At 37.8% G+C, this 19,460-nt stretch overlaps 1 protein-coding gene and 1 long non-coding RNA gene across 3 annotated transcripts in view; one reads left to right on the top strand and one right to left on the bottom strand.

Annotated features, from left to right (window-relative positions):
- The window catches only part of LOC132666386 (uncharacterized), a 41,545-nt gene extending 30,615 nt beyond the window's left edge, over window positions 1-10,930 (bottom strand). The window contains exons 1-4 of the long non-coding RNA XR_009604634.3: window positions 10,866-10,930; window positions 4,869-4,976; window positions 3,149-3,302; window positions 2,767-3,006 (exon numbers count right to left, since the gene is read on the bottom strand). This is a non-coding gene — a long non-coding RNA (uncharacterized LOC132666386). The remainder of the gene's footprint in view (window positions 1-2,766; window positions 3,007-3,148; window positions 3,303-4,868; window positions 4,977-10,865) is intronic.
- Window positions 1-19,460, top strand: part of PACRG (parkin coregulated) — a 512,384-nt gene that overhangs the window by 287,265 nt on the left and 205,659 nt on the right. For both annotated transcript variants that reach the window (XM_060614499.3, XM_060614497.3), the window contains exon 4: window positions 16,691-16,840. In XM_060614499.3, coding sequence (XP_060470482.1) covers window positions 16,691-16,840 — 150 coding nt within the window. The remainder of the gene's footprint in view (window positions 1-16,690; window positions 16,841-19,460) is intronic.

Genomic DNA, 19,460 nt, shown 5'->3' on the forward strand with positions numbered 1-19,460 from the left:
ATATATATATATATACATATATATATATATAGGAATATTACTCGGCAATCAAAAAGAATGAAATCTTGCCTTTTGCAACTACATGGATGGAACCAGAGGGTATTATGCTAAGCGAAATTAGTCAGAGAAGGACAAATATCATATGACTTCACTCATATGAGGACTTTAAAGGAAGGGAAGCAAAAATAATATAAAAACAGAGAGGAGGACAAAAACTTAAGAGACTTTTAAATATGGAGAACAAACAGAGGGCTGCTGGAGGGGTTGTGGGAGGGGGGATGGGCTAAATGGGTAAGGGGCACTAAGGAATCTACTCCTGAAATCATTGTTGCACTATATGCTAACTAACTTGGATGTAAATTTAAAAAATAAATTACATAATTTTTAAAAATTAAAAATACGTAAAAATAAAAGATATATTGGGACAAATAGGGAAAACAGAAGGGAAGAGCAGTTATTTTAATTGTGGAAAAGTAGAATTTAATATAAAAAAGTTTCACGTGTATAAAGAGGATCAGTTTATATTGATAAAAATGTTCTAGGTAAAGATGTAATTAGCATGAGCCTTGGCATCATGTTTAAAAAAAAAAAAAACAGCTACCTAAATTTCCCTCTGGAAGAAGAGTAAACCTCTTGGCTGAGAGACAATATGATACTGGTCCTCCACTGTCTGACCTTCAGCTCTAAGATGTGTGATCTTGCCAATCCAAGGGGACAGCCTGCCTCTAGAGCGCCATGTCCCCAACCTCAGCATGCATAGGAATCACCTGCAGACCCGGTGAAATGCAGGTTCCACACAGCAGCTGTGAGATGGGTCTGAGAACTGGATTTCTAACAAGCCCCCAGTGTCTGCTGCTGCTGCAGGGTCAGGGCAAAGCTGACCAGGGCCAAGATTATGCCTGACACACCAGATCCTCCCAGAAGATGCCGGGAATGAGAACAAGGTAAGGGATGAGTTGGTGGAAACAGATGAATGATCATTTTCCATCTAACATTTAGGAAATCGAGAGATGTTGCTTCATTCATGCTATGAATAATTAGAAAAATATAGCTTCAAGTTTTTAGGCCTTAAAAGGAATCACTAGTGGGCTAAAATAGGTGGTTATCATATGAAGTACTAGGGAAAGAAAAATGAAAAATGAAGCTAAGGCAATAACTTAAAAAAAGCCAAGGTAGCATGTAAAAACTGAAATAAGTAGGATGACAAAAGGAAACCCAAATAGTCTGTTATGACTACAGATAAATGAGAGAAATAGTTATTAATCACAAAAAAAAAATATGTCTTGGTCTGGGAACTTCCTTGAGAGATTGTCCCCACTGTCTGATTGTTCCCAACCATATGATTTTAGTGGGACTGCCAGTTACCAAGTAATGATCAGAAGCTAGCTCTCACAACAAAAGCCAAATAAATACAATGAAAAGGCAACCTCCCGAATGAAAGAAAATATTTGCAAATCATGTATCTGATAAGGGGTTAATATCCAAAATATATAAAGAACTCATACAACTCAATAACAAAAAACAGATCCAATTTTTAAAAATGGCCAGACGATTTGAATAGACGTTTTTCCAAAGAAGACATACAGATGGCCGACAGGCACATGAAAAGATGCTCAACATCACTTAACATCAGGGAAATACAAATCAAAACCACAATGAGCTGTCACCTCACATCTGTTAGAATGACGGCTATCAAAAAGACAAGAGACAACAGGTGTTGGCGAGGATATGGAGAAAAGCACAACCCTCTTGCACTGTTAGTGGGAGTATAAAATGGTGCCGTCACTGTGGAAAACAGTATGGAGGTTCCTCAAAAAATGTAAAAAAGAACTAACATATGATCTCGCAATTCTACTTCTGTGTATTTATCCGAAGAAACAAAAACACTAACTCAAAAAGGTATGTGTACCTCCATGTTCACTGCGGCATTATTTACAATGGCCAGATACAGAAACATCCTAAGTGCCCGTTGATAGGTAAACAGATAAAGAAACTGTGGTATATATATTATGGGATGTTACTCAGCCATAAAAAAATGAGGACATCTTACAATTTTTGGACGACATGGGTGGACCTCAAGGGCATTATGCTACATGAAATAAGTCAGAGAAATACAAACACCATATGATCTCACTTATATGTGCAATCTCAAGAAACTAAAACGAAACAAAACGAAAAACAAGTTCATAGATACAAAGAACAGATTGGTGGTTGCCAGAGGTTGGGTGTTGGGGGTGGGAGAAATGGGTGAAAGTGGTCAAAAGGTACACACTTCCAGTTGTAAAACAAAGAAGTCATGGGGGATGTTATGTACAGCATGGTGACTGTAGTTAAGAATATTGTGTTGGCATTTAAAAGTTGCTAAGACAGTAGGTGTTAAAAGCACTCATCACAGGAAAACAATGTTTGTAACTATATGTGGTGACATGTTAATTAGGCTTGTTGTAGGGATCATTTTGCAATTTATATAATCACTAAATCATTACACTGTACACCTGAAACGAACATTGTATGTCAATTATATCTCAATTTCTCAACATTTAACTCTCTTCCACAAGCTTATCTTCTTCCCCCCACCATCTTTATGATACAGTCATGTCACTATTTTGGTCAGATCCATAATCAGCTGTTACACTACTGTGATCACACCAGTCTTGTTTGTCGCGAATCACACATCTACGGTTACATTTCTTTCCTTAGACAGCCTGTCTCTCTTAGCAGTGATCATTGTCTTTCCTGTGGTTTGCTTGATTTGTATATACTTACTATTTTTTTTCAAACACTTCAAGATCTAGCAAATGAATGTTGTTTTCCAAATGTTCAGAACATCAGGTAACCCATCAATTTTCTTTTTCTGGAGACTTTGGTCCTTCCACCCTCCATCTTTCTGCTCCAATCTGGTGACCTGAGACGTTGTTACTCCTCTCTCAGGTTTACCCTCTTTTTCCCTAGCTGTGTGTCTTGTTTTCCTCATCATTTTTATAGTGCACACGTTCCAGTAGTTTCCTGGAAGTGTATGAAAGGTGTAGTTTTAGTCCTTATTCTCTGGAAATCCTTCCATCACACTTGATTATTAGTTTGGCTATGTTGAAAATAATGTCCATTCAGAATTTTGAGGTCACGTCTCTGTTGCCTCCCAAGTTCTTACCTTGCTTTGAACATCTTGATGCCATTGGGGTTTTCAGTCATTTGCCTGTGGCCTCTATCTCCCAATCTCTGAAAGCTTTCTGGATACTCTCCGCATGGTGATGTCAAATTTCATGTTGATATGCATTCATGCAGCTATGTGTTCATTCATTGTCCTGGGAAGTTTCAATTTAGAGTCATAGGTCTTTCAACACTGGAAACTTTTGACTCCCCCAAAACTTAACTATTAATAGTCTATGGTTGCCTGGGAGCCTTAGGGATAGCATAAACAGGTGATTAACACATATTTTATATGCTATGCGTATTATATACTGAATTCTTACAATAAAGTAAGCTAGGGGAAATGTCGTTAAGAAAATCATAAGGGAGAGAAAGTATATTTATAGTACTGTACTGTATTTATTGAAAAAAATCTGCATATAAGTGGATCCATGTAGTCGTGTAGTTCAAAGGTCAACTGCACTTCCCTTTGTATGCCCTGTGCTATAGCCAAAGCAGATGTGCTGTAAAACTTCTTATCCTGTACCTTTGCTTTCTTCAGAGAATCCCACTCTCCCATCCCCAAGTGCCTCAATGGTAAGGGACCTTCAAAGCCCAGCTCTAATAGAATTGTTCTATGGAAACTCTTCTGTTTCTCCTCTCCTTGCCTACCCTAAACTCCAGCCCTCTCCCCACCCCACCTTCCCTCCCCCACAGAACTTTCTATCTTCCTTTCTTGCAGTCACTTAGAACATAATGTTAGAAAGTAACATATTCCCAACAGCATCTAATGGGCTTGCTAGTACATAGTCGATACATCAAAATATTGGCAAAATTAATTTAATCAGGTACATAACTGCCGTCCACACTAAAATTTGTATAGGTGTCATAATCAAAACTGTGAAGTGGCCATTTAGGCTTGCCACCATAACGTGTATAATACAAAAACTATTGTGTAAGAATCCCTAATATGAAGCAGCGAATAAAGAGTATAATGACATAATGCTTTGCATCGGCTAGGGAAATTATTTAAGTGGAGAGATCAATTTTTTGTTTATTCATCTTACATTCTTTCGGGTGATTCTTTTTGTTTATGAGTAGTAACGTACATTTGTGAGATGGTCTACTAGAAGGCAAGGTGACTCCAGCGGCTGAAGAATTACAGAAATATCACAGATCTACAAATAGACACCACATAGGACAGTGGCCTCATTAGGAGAGCTCTAATAAGTTGAGGTCACCCAGCTATAAAGGATAAACATGCACAGACACAGCCAAAGCCACTTAACATTCAAGCAACAATAACATTTGACAAAGCAAAATACTCTCGTTAAAGAATACTCAATGGGAAAAAAATATACCAGTTAAGGATAAAGCATGAGAGTTCATATCACAACACAAAAAATGGTCTTGAGAATTGTATTTAATTAGAAAGGAGCAAGCACAAGTGAAATGCATTATTCTTTATTTGTGATCTAATAATTTTTACTTATATACAGCGAAATTTTCCAGGTAAATTATTTTTAAAGTGATAACCATAAAAAAGTAATGATTTTTAATTTAAGAAGGAAATAGCTAATTTGTTCTGAAAATATGGAAAAGGGGTCCATTAGGATTATTTTGGTTACAAAATGCAAAAAAAAAAAAATTCAAATTGTCAGTCAGGTTTGCTTAATAATTTACATAACTGAACAACGCAGAGATGAGTCTCAATCCCAGCAAGGTTTAATCTGGTGGCTCACCATTGTCACCCACTGCTTTGTTTCATGCAAGGTCATTTAAAGCTGGCTCCCTTTTAGCCTCCAAATGTGCCCAGTAGATCCTGGGACTACATGTTTACTTCCTTACACCTGTAAAAAGACAAAGTGTCATTGTCCCTGAATCTCCAGAAAAAGTAAAAGTTAAAGATTCGCTGTGAATATCCCATCGAGGGGCACATGCTCAGCCTTGAACTGTGGTCAAGGGGGGTGGGATATCCTGGATTAACCTAGGTCATGCAAGCTGCCCATAGTACAGGTTAGAGGAAAGAAGAAGGGTCAGTTTCCCCAAAGAACATGAACTCCACGTCAGATACATTTACTGAGCACCAAATATCTCTCAGGCCCCTAGCAGTTCTGTTATACAGTTATGCAGAACCATGGGGCTAACTGCCGTTGGGCTGTGAATAGAAGAAGTGTGTGCTCCCTCCAAACTAAGCTTTTTGGAGACAATGCACGGCCCTCTATCTCTCTTTGTGCCCAGTGTTAACCTGAATTGGATGTCTACTGGGCATATGAGATTCTCCTTTTCTCTGCCAAGCCAGTGAGACTTTGGGGTTAACCTGTTCCTGCAGCAAACCTAACTTACACTGACCAATTCAGATTCCCAAATGAGAACCCATAGCTATTGAGGGAAACGGAATCTGGAATCTTATAGCTTAAAACATCCATTTTCTGAGGAAGTCACCTCCATCTTGTGAACTTTCAGTAGCTGTTCCTAAAGACCACCTTCCTCTGTCCTTTTCGAGAATTAGCATGGCCACTGGAAAGGCCATGAACATGGCCTTTGCTTCTGCTGCTCTCTGTACCATTTTGTGCAATTTAGTCCAACTCGTTGAGCTTATGAGATGAATCTGCATCTCCAAAATAAGGAATTTAATACATACCTCAGAGAGTTGTGATCATTATGTGAGGTTGTGTGGAAAGCGGGCTTCTAACAAGTGGTAAGTGTTGTGTTGAATACGAGCAATCATGGTGGGATTATAATACCCAACTCTCGGATGGTCACCATTCTTTCCTCCTTCCTCTCTACCCATTTCTCTCACACTGAACCTGTCAGTTACCATCTTTAATTCCCCATTTAAGAAGTCATAATATAAAGCTGATGTCACTCTACAAAATTTCCTGTACAGAAATAACATGTTCATAGATGCAGGGTGATAGCTCTCTGAGGCAAGGGTTAGACAACCCCAGAAATATTTGAACAGTTAGCTGGTCACTCACCAGAGGAGAGATTCTTTCTGAACCTGTGATGGGGAGTGGAAATTAGGCCCAGCCCTGTTTGAGTAGGGAAGACGAATGAGAGAGATGGAAAACAAAAATGAGAGAGGTAGCAGAGGTGATGGAAATGGAGCGTATAGCTGTCCATACCAAAAACCAAAAACCAAAAAACAAACCAAAAAAAACCCACAGTCGAATGAAAGGGATAAAGAGCTAAAAATAGAAATAGTACATTTTCAAACTGAATTCATCATGTATTGGCTGTCCTCAATTTTCCATATCATGTGATGGTTAAGAGCAGAGTCTCTGAAGTCAGACCATTTGGTCAAAATCCTAACTCTGCCACTTACCAGCTTTTAGACAAGTTAACCATGTTGGGGCTCAGTTTTTGAAATTGGCAGAAGAACAGTACCCAACTTAGGGGTTATTTCAGTGATTAAATGAGTGAATACATTTCAAGCTCTTAGCAGAGCACCTAGTGTAAGTATAATAGTTACCATCACCATCATCATCACCACCATCATCATTGTCTGTCTTGATTAGGGCAAGAGTTTTTACTTGCCAAGGCTAAAACTTCATCTGCAAGTCTTCATCCTTCCACGTAGGGCTGAGTTCTAGTCGAAGTATAGTCCCACTACAGAGTGTTGCTTGCTGGCTCAGAAGATGCCAGAAAACTAAGCTCCACCATGACCCTGAAGAACAAGCTGCTTGAGCTCAGGACCCAGCAGGTATCTAGTCTCATTGCCCAAAGTCCATGTTAAAGTCTGTGTTTGCTGTGCAGCTCTGAACCTCTCTCCTGAACAGGTTCCAAGTCTGGCTTCATTTCCACCAGGACTTGGTGAGATGCTGGGAGGAAGTTGGGTCTAACCACTCTGAGCACAGGCCTTGAGCTCATGCAAAGCAGACTCCGGCTTGCGATTAACTAGCTGTATGGTTTTGGCAAATTAATTATTTCATTTCCTCCAGGGGATTATAAAACCTACTGCCCAGAAATGATGTAAGGATTAACAAATCATATAAGTAGAGTGTTTAGCACAGTGCCAAATCAAGATGATAGTAAGAACAAATTATTATTTTCACCTTCATGGTGGCCCTTCATGGTCAGATCTCTGCAGACTTCCTAACTTTGGGTCATTGAAAAGTTAATAGATTTGAATTCTATAACTCTCATCCAAGTTATAAGAAAAATGTTAAACGGAAAATGAATTAGATCAAGTATAGACCTTGATGGTATTGCAGTGGGACCAAAATCATCAGGGCATATTGCTTGGATTCAATTGTTCACACAAGAAAAAAAAAAAAGAAAGAAAAAAGAAAAAAAAAGCCTAATTCTTCAACCATGCCTGCCTGTACCTTGCCTAGAAGGGTGGTCTTGCCAGGGGCACCTGTATGGCTCAGTTGGTTAGGCTTCCAACTCTTGATTTCCGCTCAGGTCATGATCCCTCAGGACTGGGCCCGGCATCAGTCTCTGTGCTGAGCATGGAGTCTGCTCGGGATTCTCTCTTTCCCTCTGCCCCTCTCCCTGCTCATACTCTCTCTCTCTCTTTTTAAAACAAAACAACAACAAAAATCAAAAAGGGAAAAACAAGGGAGGTCTTGCCAGATGTCTCGCTGATACAGTCCTGTTATGATCTCCTTGGTAAGAATACATGAAGTAAGCTTGGCCTGATATTATAGAGAACTCCCCCTGGCTCATAGAGATCACTGCTAGTTGCTTGGGAGCTCTCAAATAATCTGCTTGAATAATCGACCCCAGAACTGTACCAGATATTGATGCCAAGCTCAGCAGGGGGTAGCTCTGCAAATTCCTGCTTTGGGGTGGAGAGGGCAGCTCCTCCTTAGAAATGGGTATGTTTATCTGCCTTCTGTTTGGTGCTATGGCTCTCAGCATGCCAGTGTTGTGGAAAGCCTATGTATGTTTTATCCTTCCTTATAGTCTGCTGCTTCCACTGCCTTAAAGCCGGGTGAATTTAGAAACCCTCCCTCCACCAGTGGAGGGGAATGTAACAGTAATCCTCAGAGGTAGTGCCTGCTTGTCATAGCAGATTGTGACTTGGTCTTATTCGGAGAATGGAGTCAGCGTTGGCCAACACCTTCCCTTGGTCATAATTCCATCTGTCACCTGCTCCTTCAGGCTGAGCTGAGCCAGCAGGGGAGCAAGGTGCAAAAAGCCAAACCATGCACTGCTTTCTGACAAAGCAGGGTATTGGGAAGTTTAGACTTTACCGCCATTGGAGGTGTTCAGTATGTGTGAAAGCAGGCACAGAGCCAACCTTGGCCACAGCAAGAAGGTGCAGTGCGCAGAATTACGTCATTATTCAGCTTCTTTTATGTCTGCAGAATTGTGAGTATAAGGTTGATCATGCTAGTGACTCTACTGTTAAGTCCATTTAAGTAATGAATACTTTCATTTATTTTTAAAACCATTGTTTTCTATCTTTAAGTATTTAAGGGAAAGAAAAGCCAAACGCTCTCACCAAATACTAAATTGTGCGCTGTGGTCCTAAAGTCATAATATATTCTTACCAATTGAAAAGTGAAAAAATTAATCACTTGTAATGACAAAACTTTGATAGAAAATAAAGATAATTCCTTTCTGTATGGGATAGAGAAAAATTGATGCTTTTTATGTACAGAATGCTTACTGGAAAACAATGAATTAAAGACAAAATTGTAACCCTTATTGTAGTCTTCCTGGATGTTCATAATAGCTGAGCTAAGTCTCTGATGCTTAATTATCCAGGAATATGAGAAATCCGGCCATATCATATTTATTTAGCAATTGAGTTCTGTTACTTTTAATTAGTTGTTTTTTTTTTTTATTTTAGAGAGAGAGCTTGAGCTGGGGAGAGGGGCAGAGGGAGAGAAAGAGAGAGAGAGAGAGAGAGAGAGAGAGAGCCTTAAGCAGGCTCCATGCTGAGCATGGAACCCATTGCAGGGCTCTATCCCAGGACTCCAGGATCATGACCTGAACTGAAATCAAGAGTAGAACATTCAACTGACTGAGTCACCCAGGTACCCCTTTCTTCCTTTTTTTATTTGTGAGAGAGAGAGAGAGAGAGAGCGCGCGCACACGTGCACATGAGCAGGGGAGAGGGACAGAGGAAGAAAGAGAAAATTGAGTTCTGTTTTGGAAGAGGAAAAATTTCTACCATTTTGAAACCTACACTTAGTTTGAAAACACATTGTGAATTCGTTATACTCTGTAAATTAATGAATTAGATGACTAGCGCCCCTTGACCGGAAAAATTTATATCCATTTAAATCTAATTCAAGTAATATGTTAGGCCAAACAAGCTTAAATATTTATAAAATATTTTAACTTCAAAAAATTACTTCAGATACATGAAGACATCTGTAATAGGCAAATTCCTAGAGACAGAAAGTAAATGAGAGGTCACCAGGAGCTGGAGAGGAGAAGATTGGAGAGTTTCTGCAGAATGGGTATAGAGTTTGGAAATAGAAACTTGAAAAAGTTTTGGGAATAGATAGTGATGATAATTGCACCACATTGTGAATGTTATTAATGCCACAGAACTGTACACTTAAAAATTGTCAAATGACCCTTTATATTGTACACATTTTATATAATAAAAATAATCATTTAAGATATCAAAATAAATGAGAATGATCCAAAAACTAAAATGTCCGCCCTCAGCATTATAATACTGTATTTTCTTTCAGAAATCCTGGCCTCTGTCATATGACCAAAAATAAATATCAGAAAGCTAAGATCAATTTAGCAATGTTTGTGGTAATATAATTACTTACAGACACCAACTGAATTCACTCAAAAACAATAGAACCAATAAGAGAATTCAGTAAGTTAGCCAGTAAATAAATATATGAAAATAATATGTTTTATGTATGTGTTCTCAATAATTTTCAGAATGCATTTTGGGATAATATGCTCTTAGACAAATGGTAACAAAGTATAAAATTGCTTTGAGTAAACCTAACAAATTATGCGGAATCTAAATGAAAAATATCATAAAGCTTTTCTGAGGAGCTTAAATACAACAAGGAAAACTGAAAAGATACATGTTTTTAATGGAAAGATTCAGTAGTAAAGATGATAATTTCCCCCAAAATTAGTCTCTAAATTTATTGAATAAAAATTTCAATATCAGTCTCAAGCATGTTTTTTAACCTGACCAAATTATGTTAAAGTTTGCCTCAAGATATAAATGGTTAAGAGTAATCAAGAAAATACTGGGAAAGAATAAGGAGAGAGTTCCATATTCCACTATATTAAAATATGCAAAGTTATGACCATGAAGAATAATATTTTAGGTAAATATGCAAAATATACTGACATTTTTAAGCAGTATTAAAAATTATGTTTTTTAATGGAATAAAACCCTATGTCTGTATACACCTATGGAAAATATCATCTCTACTGCAGTGGAGTATATAATTCTGTTCTACACAATGAGAACATAGTAAAAATATGCTTTATAAGCTACTTTTTTATTCACCTGTATCTTATAAACACTTTCCTATTTTTAAAAAATATTTTTCTATTAGATGACTTGAGTAACTATAATTTTCCATTATGTAGGTTCACCTGACTTTATTTAATCCACTGTTTTTGAAACAATTGGATTGTTTCTAGTTATAAATAATACTATCCTTCACATCCTTCCCTATCACTCTTTCTGCACTGTTGCATACATTAGACCAAATGCCCAGAAGTGAAATTGCTGGGTTAATTATAAGCATACAGTAGCCCCATCCTGCCCCCCCACCCCACACACGCACTTGTATTCATGGTTTCGCTTTCCATGGTTTCAGTTTCCTGTGGTCAGCTGCGGTCTAGAGACAGATGATCCTCCTCTGGCATATGTCAGAAGGTCGGTAGTTGCCTAACGCTGTGTCACAATGCCTATGCCATTCACCTCACTCGATCTCATCATGTAGGCATTTTCTCATCTCACATCATCACAAGAAGAGTGAGTATAGTACAATAAGATATTTAGAGAGGGACAGAGACCACATTCACATAACTTTTACTATGGTATATTGTTATAATTGTTCTATTAGTTATAATTTTTAATTTCTTACTGTATCAAATTTATAAATTAAACTTTATGATAAGAATGTACCTATAGAAAAAAACATGGCATATGTGGTACTATCTGCTATTTCAAGCATTTACTGGCGGGGGGGGTCTTGGAACATATCCCCCACAGATAGGGGGGGAACTACTATATTGCTATAGAAAGGTTGTGATGGCTTGTAATGTGGTATCTATGAGAGTGCCTCTTTTCCCAAACCTGTGTCCACACTGAGTATTAACTCTTCAAAACCTTTTTGTTACATGATACTCAAAATTATTAAGTAGTGTTTATCTTGATTACTAACGAAGTTGAACATTCTGGAATATTATTTATTTGTTTTATTATTTTGTGTATTATCTATGCATATTCTTTGCTCATTTTTAATTAGCAAATTCTTTTATTGGTTTGTGATAGCTATTTGTATATCAAGGATATTAACATTTATAGCATATGTCAAAAATATTTTTTTAGATTTTATTGTTGGCTTTTGCATTTTGTTTGGTGTTTCCAGTTTTAAAAGAAGTAGAAATATTTCCGTTTTTCCTGATTTCCCAGTAGTGAATCATATCTAATAGTAGAAAATGTTCAGACTTTGCACAGACTATGGCAATAATAGATTTTATGCTTGAGAAAAATCATACATGTAACTTATAACCATCTAAGATGAATAAGTTTTACCACTTTGACTTTAAATTATTTTTTTCCTTATTCTTCAGCAATTTCTATATATCTGGGAGCTCTGTCTTGTTGATTATTCTTGAAGGCAGTAAGCAGTACAATAGAAATCCAATTTTCTGAATAGAAAGGTTCCACTGGCTGATCTATAATGTCAGTGGATGTCTCATGTCAGACCCTTTTCAAAATCTTAAATCTTGAGTTCAAAGTTCTCATTTATGTCTTGACAATAGCTTTCAGGCCCATCAACACAAGAATAAACACATTCCTTCTCTTTCAAGCTACAGAATCATATTCTTTATATCTGTTAACATACTTTTTCAAAGAAAAAGAACTTTGTTTAAAAAAAAAGCCGTCTTTTTTATTTAATTCCATTGGGATAGTAAGAACAAAAAGGCTTCCAACTTAATGGTATATCTCAATTCCTCAAGAATGAGAAAGAAAAACAGAGGAACTGAAGTGGAAAGGGGCAGCATAAAAAGATCCCTCCTGGATGAAGTTAAGGGTCTTTTATAGTGCATACACTGCCTTTATTTCACAGTGACTACAGAGGTTTTAGAACTATTCCCTGGTCATTCAGTTCCATTTTAGATGCCATTAAGAGTAACGGTTCATACATATTACTTGTCAGCCATTGTCCATCCAATAACATGTATCACAACCATGTTAATTCAATCAAGGTTGCAGTAAAATGAAATAATTATTTCCTGATAGCTATTATTACTATCCATGGTGAAAGACACTATTAGTTTATTTCCAAGTGATCAGTTAGCTATACATACAGGCATAAACCTAATCAACAACAGTTTGATGTTATTGTTACTCATATATATATATAAACTTTACTCTTTAGTCAATATATTCTATATGGCAAACTCTAACATTGATAGTAAATGAGCATATCCCCGGCGGTGTTATTGCAAGCTTTGACATACATATTCTAAAAGAAGACCACTGTGATAAGCCAATATTCAGTAACCACTATGGCTACAAAAATCTTTTCTGCAGTCGCCAGATGGGCTGGTGTCCATGGGCTGGTGTCCATGGGCTGTACAGCATGGGCTGTACCCATGCACAGATAGCTCTCTCTTCTAACATCTTTAATAGATTCTCTTACTTGTGACTTCATAGTGTCAACAGAAAGGCTTTCTTGGTGAAGAACAAAATCTCCAAAATGGAATGAGAGTTGTATGCACTCATTTATACATTTATTTTGTACCTGAAAAACACAACACACGCATGTGGTTCTGTTTTGACGTCTAATCCTTCTCCACTAAACAGTTTATAAAACATTTATTTGGATGTGGCTATGAGTTCGTCTTAAGAAGTGGGGTGGGAAGTACGGATGAGTAGAGAGAAAAGGCAGAAACCCAGGATCTTAAACATCTGATTCCATTTGGTTGATATGGCAAGATGGGACCTAGTGAATCTTTTAGCTTGAGAAAAAGTGCTACATTTATATATATCTACACACACCCACATGCTTCTTCCTACCACTTCTAAATGACCTTAAGGAAAATATGTACACAATGATGAAACTATTTAGAAGACAGTTTCTAAAATATCTGGAGTTTTTTCCCACATTGCTAAGTAGAACTTTATCCCTATGAGCTAGAGTCTATCTTGTACAAGGAGGACTCCTTTATCTAAGAGGAGAGGAGACATTTTCTAGCATGTTCTTTCCCCTTCTGGAATAAATACTCTTCACCTAAATAACATCCACTCAACCCTAGAGTCTGTCCCTGGGTCTCGCAGTCTTCTTTCTCTCAACTGGGCTGGAGGCCCACTTTGAGTCACTGTTTAAATACCCAACTTTTTATGAATATTCATCAAACTTGTAGTATTTGTTCACTATCTTCTTCCATACTATATTATAAGATGCAAGTGAATGAGTGCCATATCTGTCTTACTCACTTCTCTATCTCCAGTTCCTAAATCAGTGACTGGCACATCCACATTCTCAATAAGTATTTGATGAATGAGGATTAAGTAAACTAATATATGTAAAGTGCTTTGCTTAACTCCTGGAATATGCAAATATTTGGTGTATATTAGGTACTATTATATGAGCTATGACACAGCACTATGAAGTTCTGAACCTACACATGTTTAGCTTCATTGGCAGACTTTTTGAAAGAATGTTCAACATTTCTCCAGGTTCCTAGTTCTCTTTTGTTAAACTGAACTGAGTCAGTAGGCAGGGTTCAGTACCCATTTACCTAAAAAACAAGTTTTAGATTGCATAAAATCAGAAAAAGAACCCCCCACTACTGACTGTGAGATACTGTACCTTCCCTTCTCCTTTTCTATCTTCCCATAGTACTCTGACACTTTGCCTTTGAATATCTTATTACTACAAATTTTAGGCTAAATTATATCCTTCTATTTCTAGTTGTTTTCAGAATATGGAATGGCCTGCAGTGTGTCTAAATGCTGTGGTAATGAGCCATCATACGATCAAATCCCATAGTTATATTTAGATTCGTTCCCTGAGTTAAAGCTGAGCATTCTCCATTCATCACATTGTGTTTACAGACAGCCCTTAACTAAAAATTGTTTGATTTAGGACTTTTTGACTTTAAGATGGTAGGAAAGCCATCGGCTTTCAGTAGAAACAGAATTTTGAATTTTGATCTCTTCCTGAGCTACTGGTAGAATATTCTCTTATGATTCTGGGCAGTGGCAATGAGCCGCAGCTCTCCATCAGCCATGTGAGGATAAACAACCAGTACACTCGCAGTTCTGTACCCACACAACCATTCTGTTTTTCACTTTCAGTAAGGTATATATTACATGAGATATTCAATCTAACACTTCATTATAAAATAGACTTCGTGTTAGATGGTTTTGCCCAAGTGCGGGCTAATATAAGTGTTCTGAGCATGATTAACCTAGCCTACTAAGCTATGATGTTCAGGAGGGTACGTGTATTAAATGCATTTTTGACTTGCAACACTTTCAACTGGATGTATTGGGACATAACCCTATTATAACTTGAGGAACGTCTGTCCTTTTAAACCAAACCATAGTGTAGTCTATACCATACCAGATGTTAGGGGCCATCCTACGGTGTTATTGCCCCAATACCCATTATATTGCTGGAGGCAATAAAGTTTCCACATCTGACTTTTTTAAACTTCCTAGTAATTCAGAGGAAACGGCAATGATACCTTGTATTCTTGGATTTTTAATTGATAATTCAATTTGGTTCAAACTTACTCCAGGTGTGATCCTTGTGCCTGGCTAGTTTGTACTTTATTTTGTAGGAAAAGGGGTAGGGAGAGATTCTGAACTCTTTGACCAGATAGTGAGATGACCAAATATGCTCTAGGAAGGTTAATCCAGCAGCAGTGTGAAAAGACAGGTTGGGGCATTTGAGAAAGATGAAAAGAAGGGGTGTCTGGAAAGAGCCATGACAGTGCTCCAATAGAGGAGTTCCTAGGTCAAGAACCAGAGGATTAGAGGTGAGGATGGAGACCCAGGACCAGAGGAGAGGAGGTGAGGATGGGATGAGGACACAAATTCAAGAGCCATTGCAAAAACAGAACAAGATGGCTCTACAACATGAGGAGTGTGAGGGATGAGAAACAGACTTTGACCCTAGAGGCTAGGAATCTGGTTGTATCATTATCAGTATGGGGAACAGAACAAAAATATAAAGTGTGGAGACCACTTGTCTTTGGAACAAACTTAATTTGAGGTGCTAGAAGATCCAGGCTTTTGGAAATGTGAGCTGGAGTTCAAGAATAATGTCAGGTCTGCATCACAGGTGTATTGACCGTGGCGTCATCCATTTTGGTAGCCTGGTTCCTTTGTCCCTCCATAAATGGCACAGAGTTTAATTGCGGCCAATCTTCTCCTTACAAGATAGAACATGTGACACATAAGAGCCTTTGACTTTCTTTTGGAATAGTCTGGGAGCATCACAGTTTATCAGTCACCCCCTCTGACTTTCTAGAATAGATGCCTTACACAGGCTTTCTACTTAAATCTGGGAACTTTTAGTCATTTTAGAAAGTAGATAATAGGCTCCTATGACCAAGGAACGAAAGTGTAGGGGAGTTGGCCAAGTTTATACAGCCAGTTATTAGTGTCCTGGCCCCTGGTCCTCGGCCTTCCCCACTAGAACAAATGGTACCTTCCAGACCCCGCGTGTGAGGGGATAACAGGTAACTTTCCCATCCTGTCTCTGCAGTACAGCTTTCAGAGTGTGCGTTCAGAATTGTTCTAAAAACCATCGTGTATTTGTTTGGTCTCTGATTTAGTGTTGGTTCTTTCGAAAGTTCTGAGCTTTAAAATTTTTGCTTTTCTTTCCTGCTTTCTTAAGAGTCTAAATATAGTCACTTGATGTTCACTTCTGTGAGGAACATTGTCAGTGTTTGTTAACTGGCCGATAGTTGCTACTCACACGTACCACACCCAGTCCTTCCTTCCCAAATAAATGTTTGTTTCCTGGTAATGGTTTTAAGAATCGCACGGTTGTTAACTGGAAAGGGTTGTTGCATAGAAATGTGTCTGTCAACATTCATGGGAGCCCTTTAACCCCAGCAACACTAACTGATCTTTTATCTTCCATGCCACCTGTCCATCACCAGCCTCTTCTGTGAAGGACGATGAGCAGCTTTCTTAGGCTTGGTGAAGAATCAGCACAAGCAGGAAGAACAAAAAACACACAAACAAGATCTTGCTTATAACATGAAAGGCTACAGTGCATCATTCAAAGTTCTAATAATAAAGTTTCACCCAGCTAACAGAGTACATTTCAACGACGTGGTCTATGAATCGACTCACCTTCATATTGTAGAAATTAATGTTTTTTATTTTTGGCTTGTTCCCTTTCCTACCGTATAGATGCCTTGAATCTTCGAAACCGACAGGTCATTTGCGTCACCCTCAAAGTCCTCCAACATCTGGCTGTGTCAGCTGAGATGGTGGGTGAAGCTTTGGTGCCCTATTACCGTCAAATCCTCCCCATCCTGAACATCTTTAAGAATATGAATGGTGAGTGATCCCAGGAGTCAAATGTCTTTTAAGCCCTAAAAAAAAGGGAGTGGTTTGAAGTAGAGTTAATTAGCAACACATTTAGGATTTATTATTGCTTATAAACCAAGATCCATTTGGAGATCTAAATAGTGTAACTCCCACTCTTCCCCTGCTACTCCCTAGGGAAACAGTAAAATTAACAATTTCATTTATTACACCTCACACGTACAGCTTACTTACTCAGTACAGAAGCGCTGAAGCAGTTCTATAATCTTCCAATAATTAAATTGTAAAGTTTTTTTAATAGTCTTGTGACTGCATTAGTAGGTTTTGAGTTTGTCCTTTCTCTTGGTAGTAATTCTACCTTTAGGTACTCTGTTAAAATTGCAGTTTTTATTAATTGGCTTAAGATGAATTTTTAAAGCAATATCGTTAAAATATGATACGTGTGGCTTGGGAAGTTTTAATATATGTTCTCTCATTTCTAAAAAAAAATAGAAAAATAGATAATCTAGTTGATGGTGAGTGCTGATTATAAATGCATGTGTACTGATACATTTATTTGTTTTAATAATTCTATAAGCTTTGGAAAGCACTGATGAGCTCACATGAATCTGCTCTACCCTAACAAAGGCACTAGCAAGTTGTGGTGATCGGTTGGCAGACAGTGGATGTATATTTGTTCATTCAGAGTGTGATTTTCCTTTTATGCCTCTTTGAAAGGATGTGACTCTAATTTTCTTTTATGTTGCTAACTTTGAATTTCCATACTTCTTATATGCATAGCATAAGTCAACATTTGAAGTTAATTCCTGACAGCTATGTAAATAAGTTAGCAATTTAGCGGAACACTGCATGAAAATTTTGTGACATGATCTGCCTATGTACATACAAGAAAAAAAATCAAGCAACAAAACTGAGTGTTCCTGCCACATACAACTCCTTTGTTTGGAAGCACTATTTTTTACATTGTTCATAAATTGCTACTAAAAGTCTCATTACTTAGGCAAATCATGGAATTCTCAGAAAGTCTTAAGCTGTATTTCAATAGTAGGACCTACTTACATACTCAATATTAGACATATTTGGTTACAAGGACTTCACCTGGAGTTGTGGAAGTGTAAGAATGCTCATAATGGAGTAAGTTAATATCCATTCCACAACCGCTGAATGGCAATAGACTTACTGTGGACATTTAGACAAGTTGGTTACTCTTCCAGGACACTAAAAACTAGGTGTTGGTAATTGAATCCCTTATGACCTAACAAACTAATAGTTTTAGTAACAGCATTTCTACTTTATGGAAAATGCTTGTTTAAATATTTTTGATTCAGAATTCATAGTTTTACTGGAGAGTGGCATCGAATATCCATGAAGTTATAGAATGATTCCATGTGCAAACAGTGTTCAATTATGGTTCATAAAAGAGGTGCTGAGTTCATCCATCGTATTTAGCCTCTAGTTAACTTGAGAGAGACATGGAGATGATAGAGATAAAGATGATAGAAATAGAGATGAGAGAGAGAGAGAGAGAGAGAGACAGAATTACTTAAACACTGGGAAGAATCAAGGAACAGCCACCCCCAAAGTCTCGGTTGTAGGTAACACTTTTGAAGTGTGTGATTAGCGAGTGTTTTCTGGTAATCCTCGTGGAAACCTGTGGGGAAAGTACTATTACTATGTCTGAGTTTTCATCATAAAAGTTGCCCCTCTGTAACTTCTCTCATATATAATCATCTGCTTCTGTACCTGACCATCATGGACGATGGTCACCAACACATCTGCCTTCCCTCACTTGAGTAGGAGCAGGGGGCACTACAACACTGTGTTAATGCCTTTGGGTCCCACAGCAGAATGTGCAACTCAAATCTAAGCATCATTATGCACCGTGTAAAAGAAGAAAAAGGAGGCACCTGGGTGGCTCAGTTGGTTAAGCATCCACTTCTTGGTTTCAGCTCAGGTCACGATCTCACAGTTCATGAGTTCAAACCCGCATCAGGCTCTGTGCTGACAGAGCTTGGGATTCTCTCCCCCACTGCCCCTCCCCTTGTAGCTCTCTCTCTCTCTCTCTCAAAATAAATAAATAAACTTCAAAAATGTAATAAAAAAAAAACAGAAGAAGAAAGACAATGAGAATCTCCCTCATCCTCCAGGAAACCTGTAAAGAAGAAGTTAAGCCACCACAAAGAGATAAATCTCTAGATTATTAAACAAAAGCAATTGGTTTCTACATCTTTCTCATACTCTTTATTTAATTCTTTAACTCACAGATGTTCACATCCTTAACAAAAGAAGTAATTAGCTTTAGGAATATATCCCTATTTAGATTTTATCAATGTGGGAATTTATAGTTGATACCATAGCCTTAATTGGTCCCAAACAAGGTTAATTATTTTGGAACATTCCTAAATGCACGCACCAGTGATTCCACATTCAACTATTTTTCTGCTTAATATCTCTCTGAAATTTGAGGGGGAAAAATATTAGCTTTAGCCTCATTTTCTACTTATCTTAGAAACCTGTCAGTACAAAGCCAGAATGCAGTAAGCTGTATTTCCAGAGGGTCATATTACAAAATTGGAGCATTCTGGCTATAAAACTTAAAACTATTCTTCAAAGTGGCTATATTGCCAAAGAT

Source organism: Panthera onca, chromosome B2 (genome assembly GCF_046562875.1).
Source record: "Panthera onca isolate mPanOnc1 chromosome B2, mPanOnc1 haplotype 2, whole genome shotgun sequence".
Lineage (NCBI taxonomy): Eukaryota > Metazoa > Chordata > Mammalia > Carnivora > Felidae > Panthera > Panthera onca.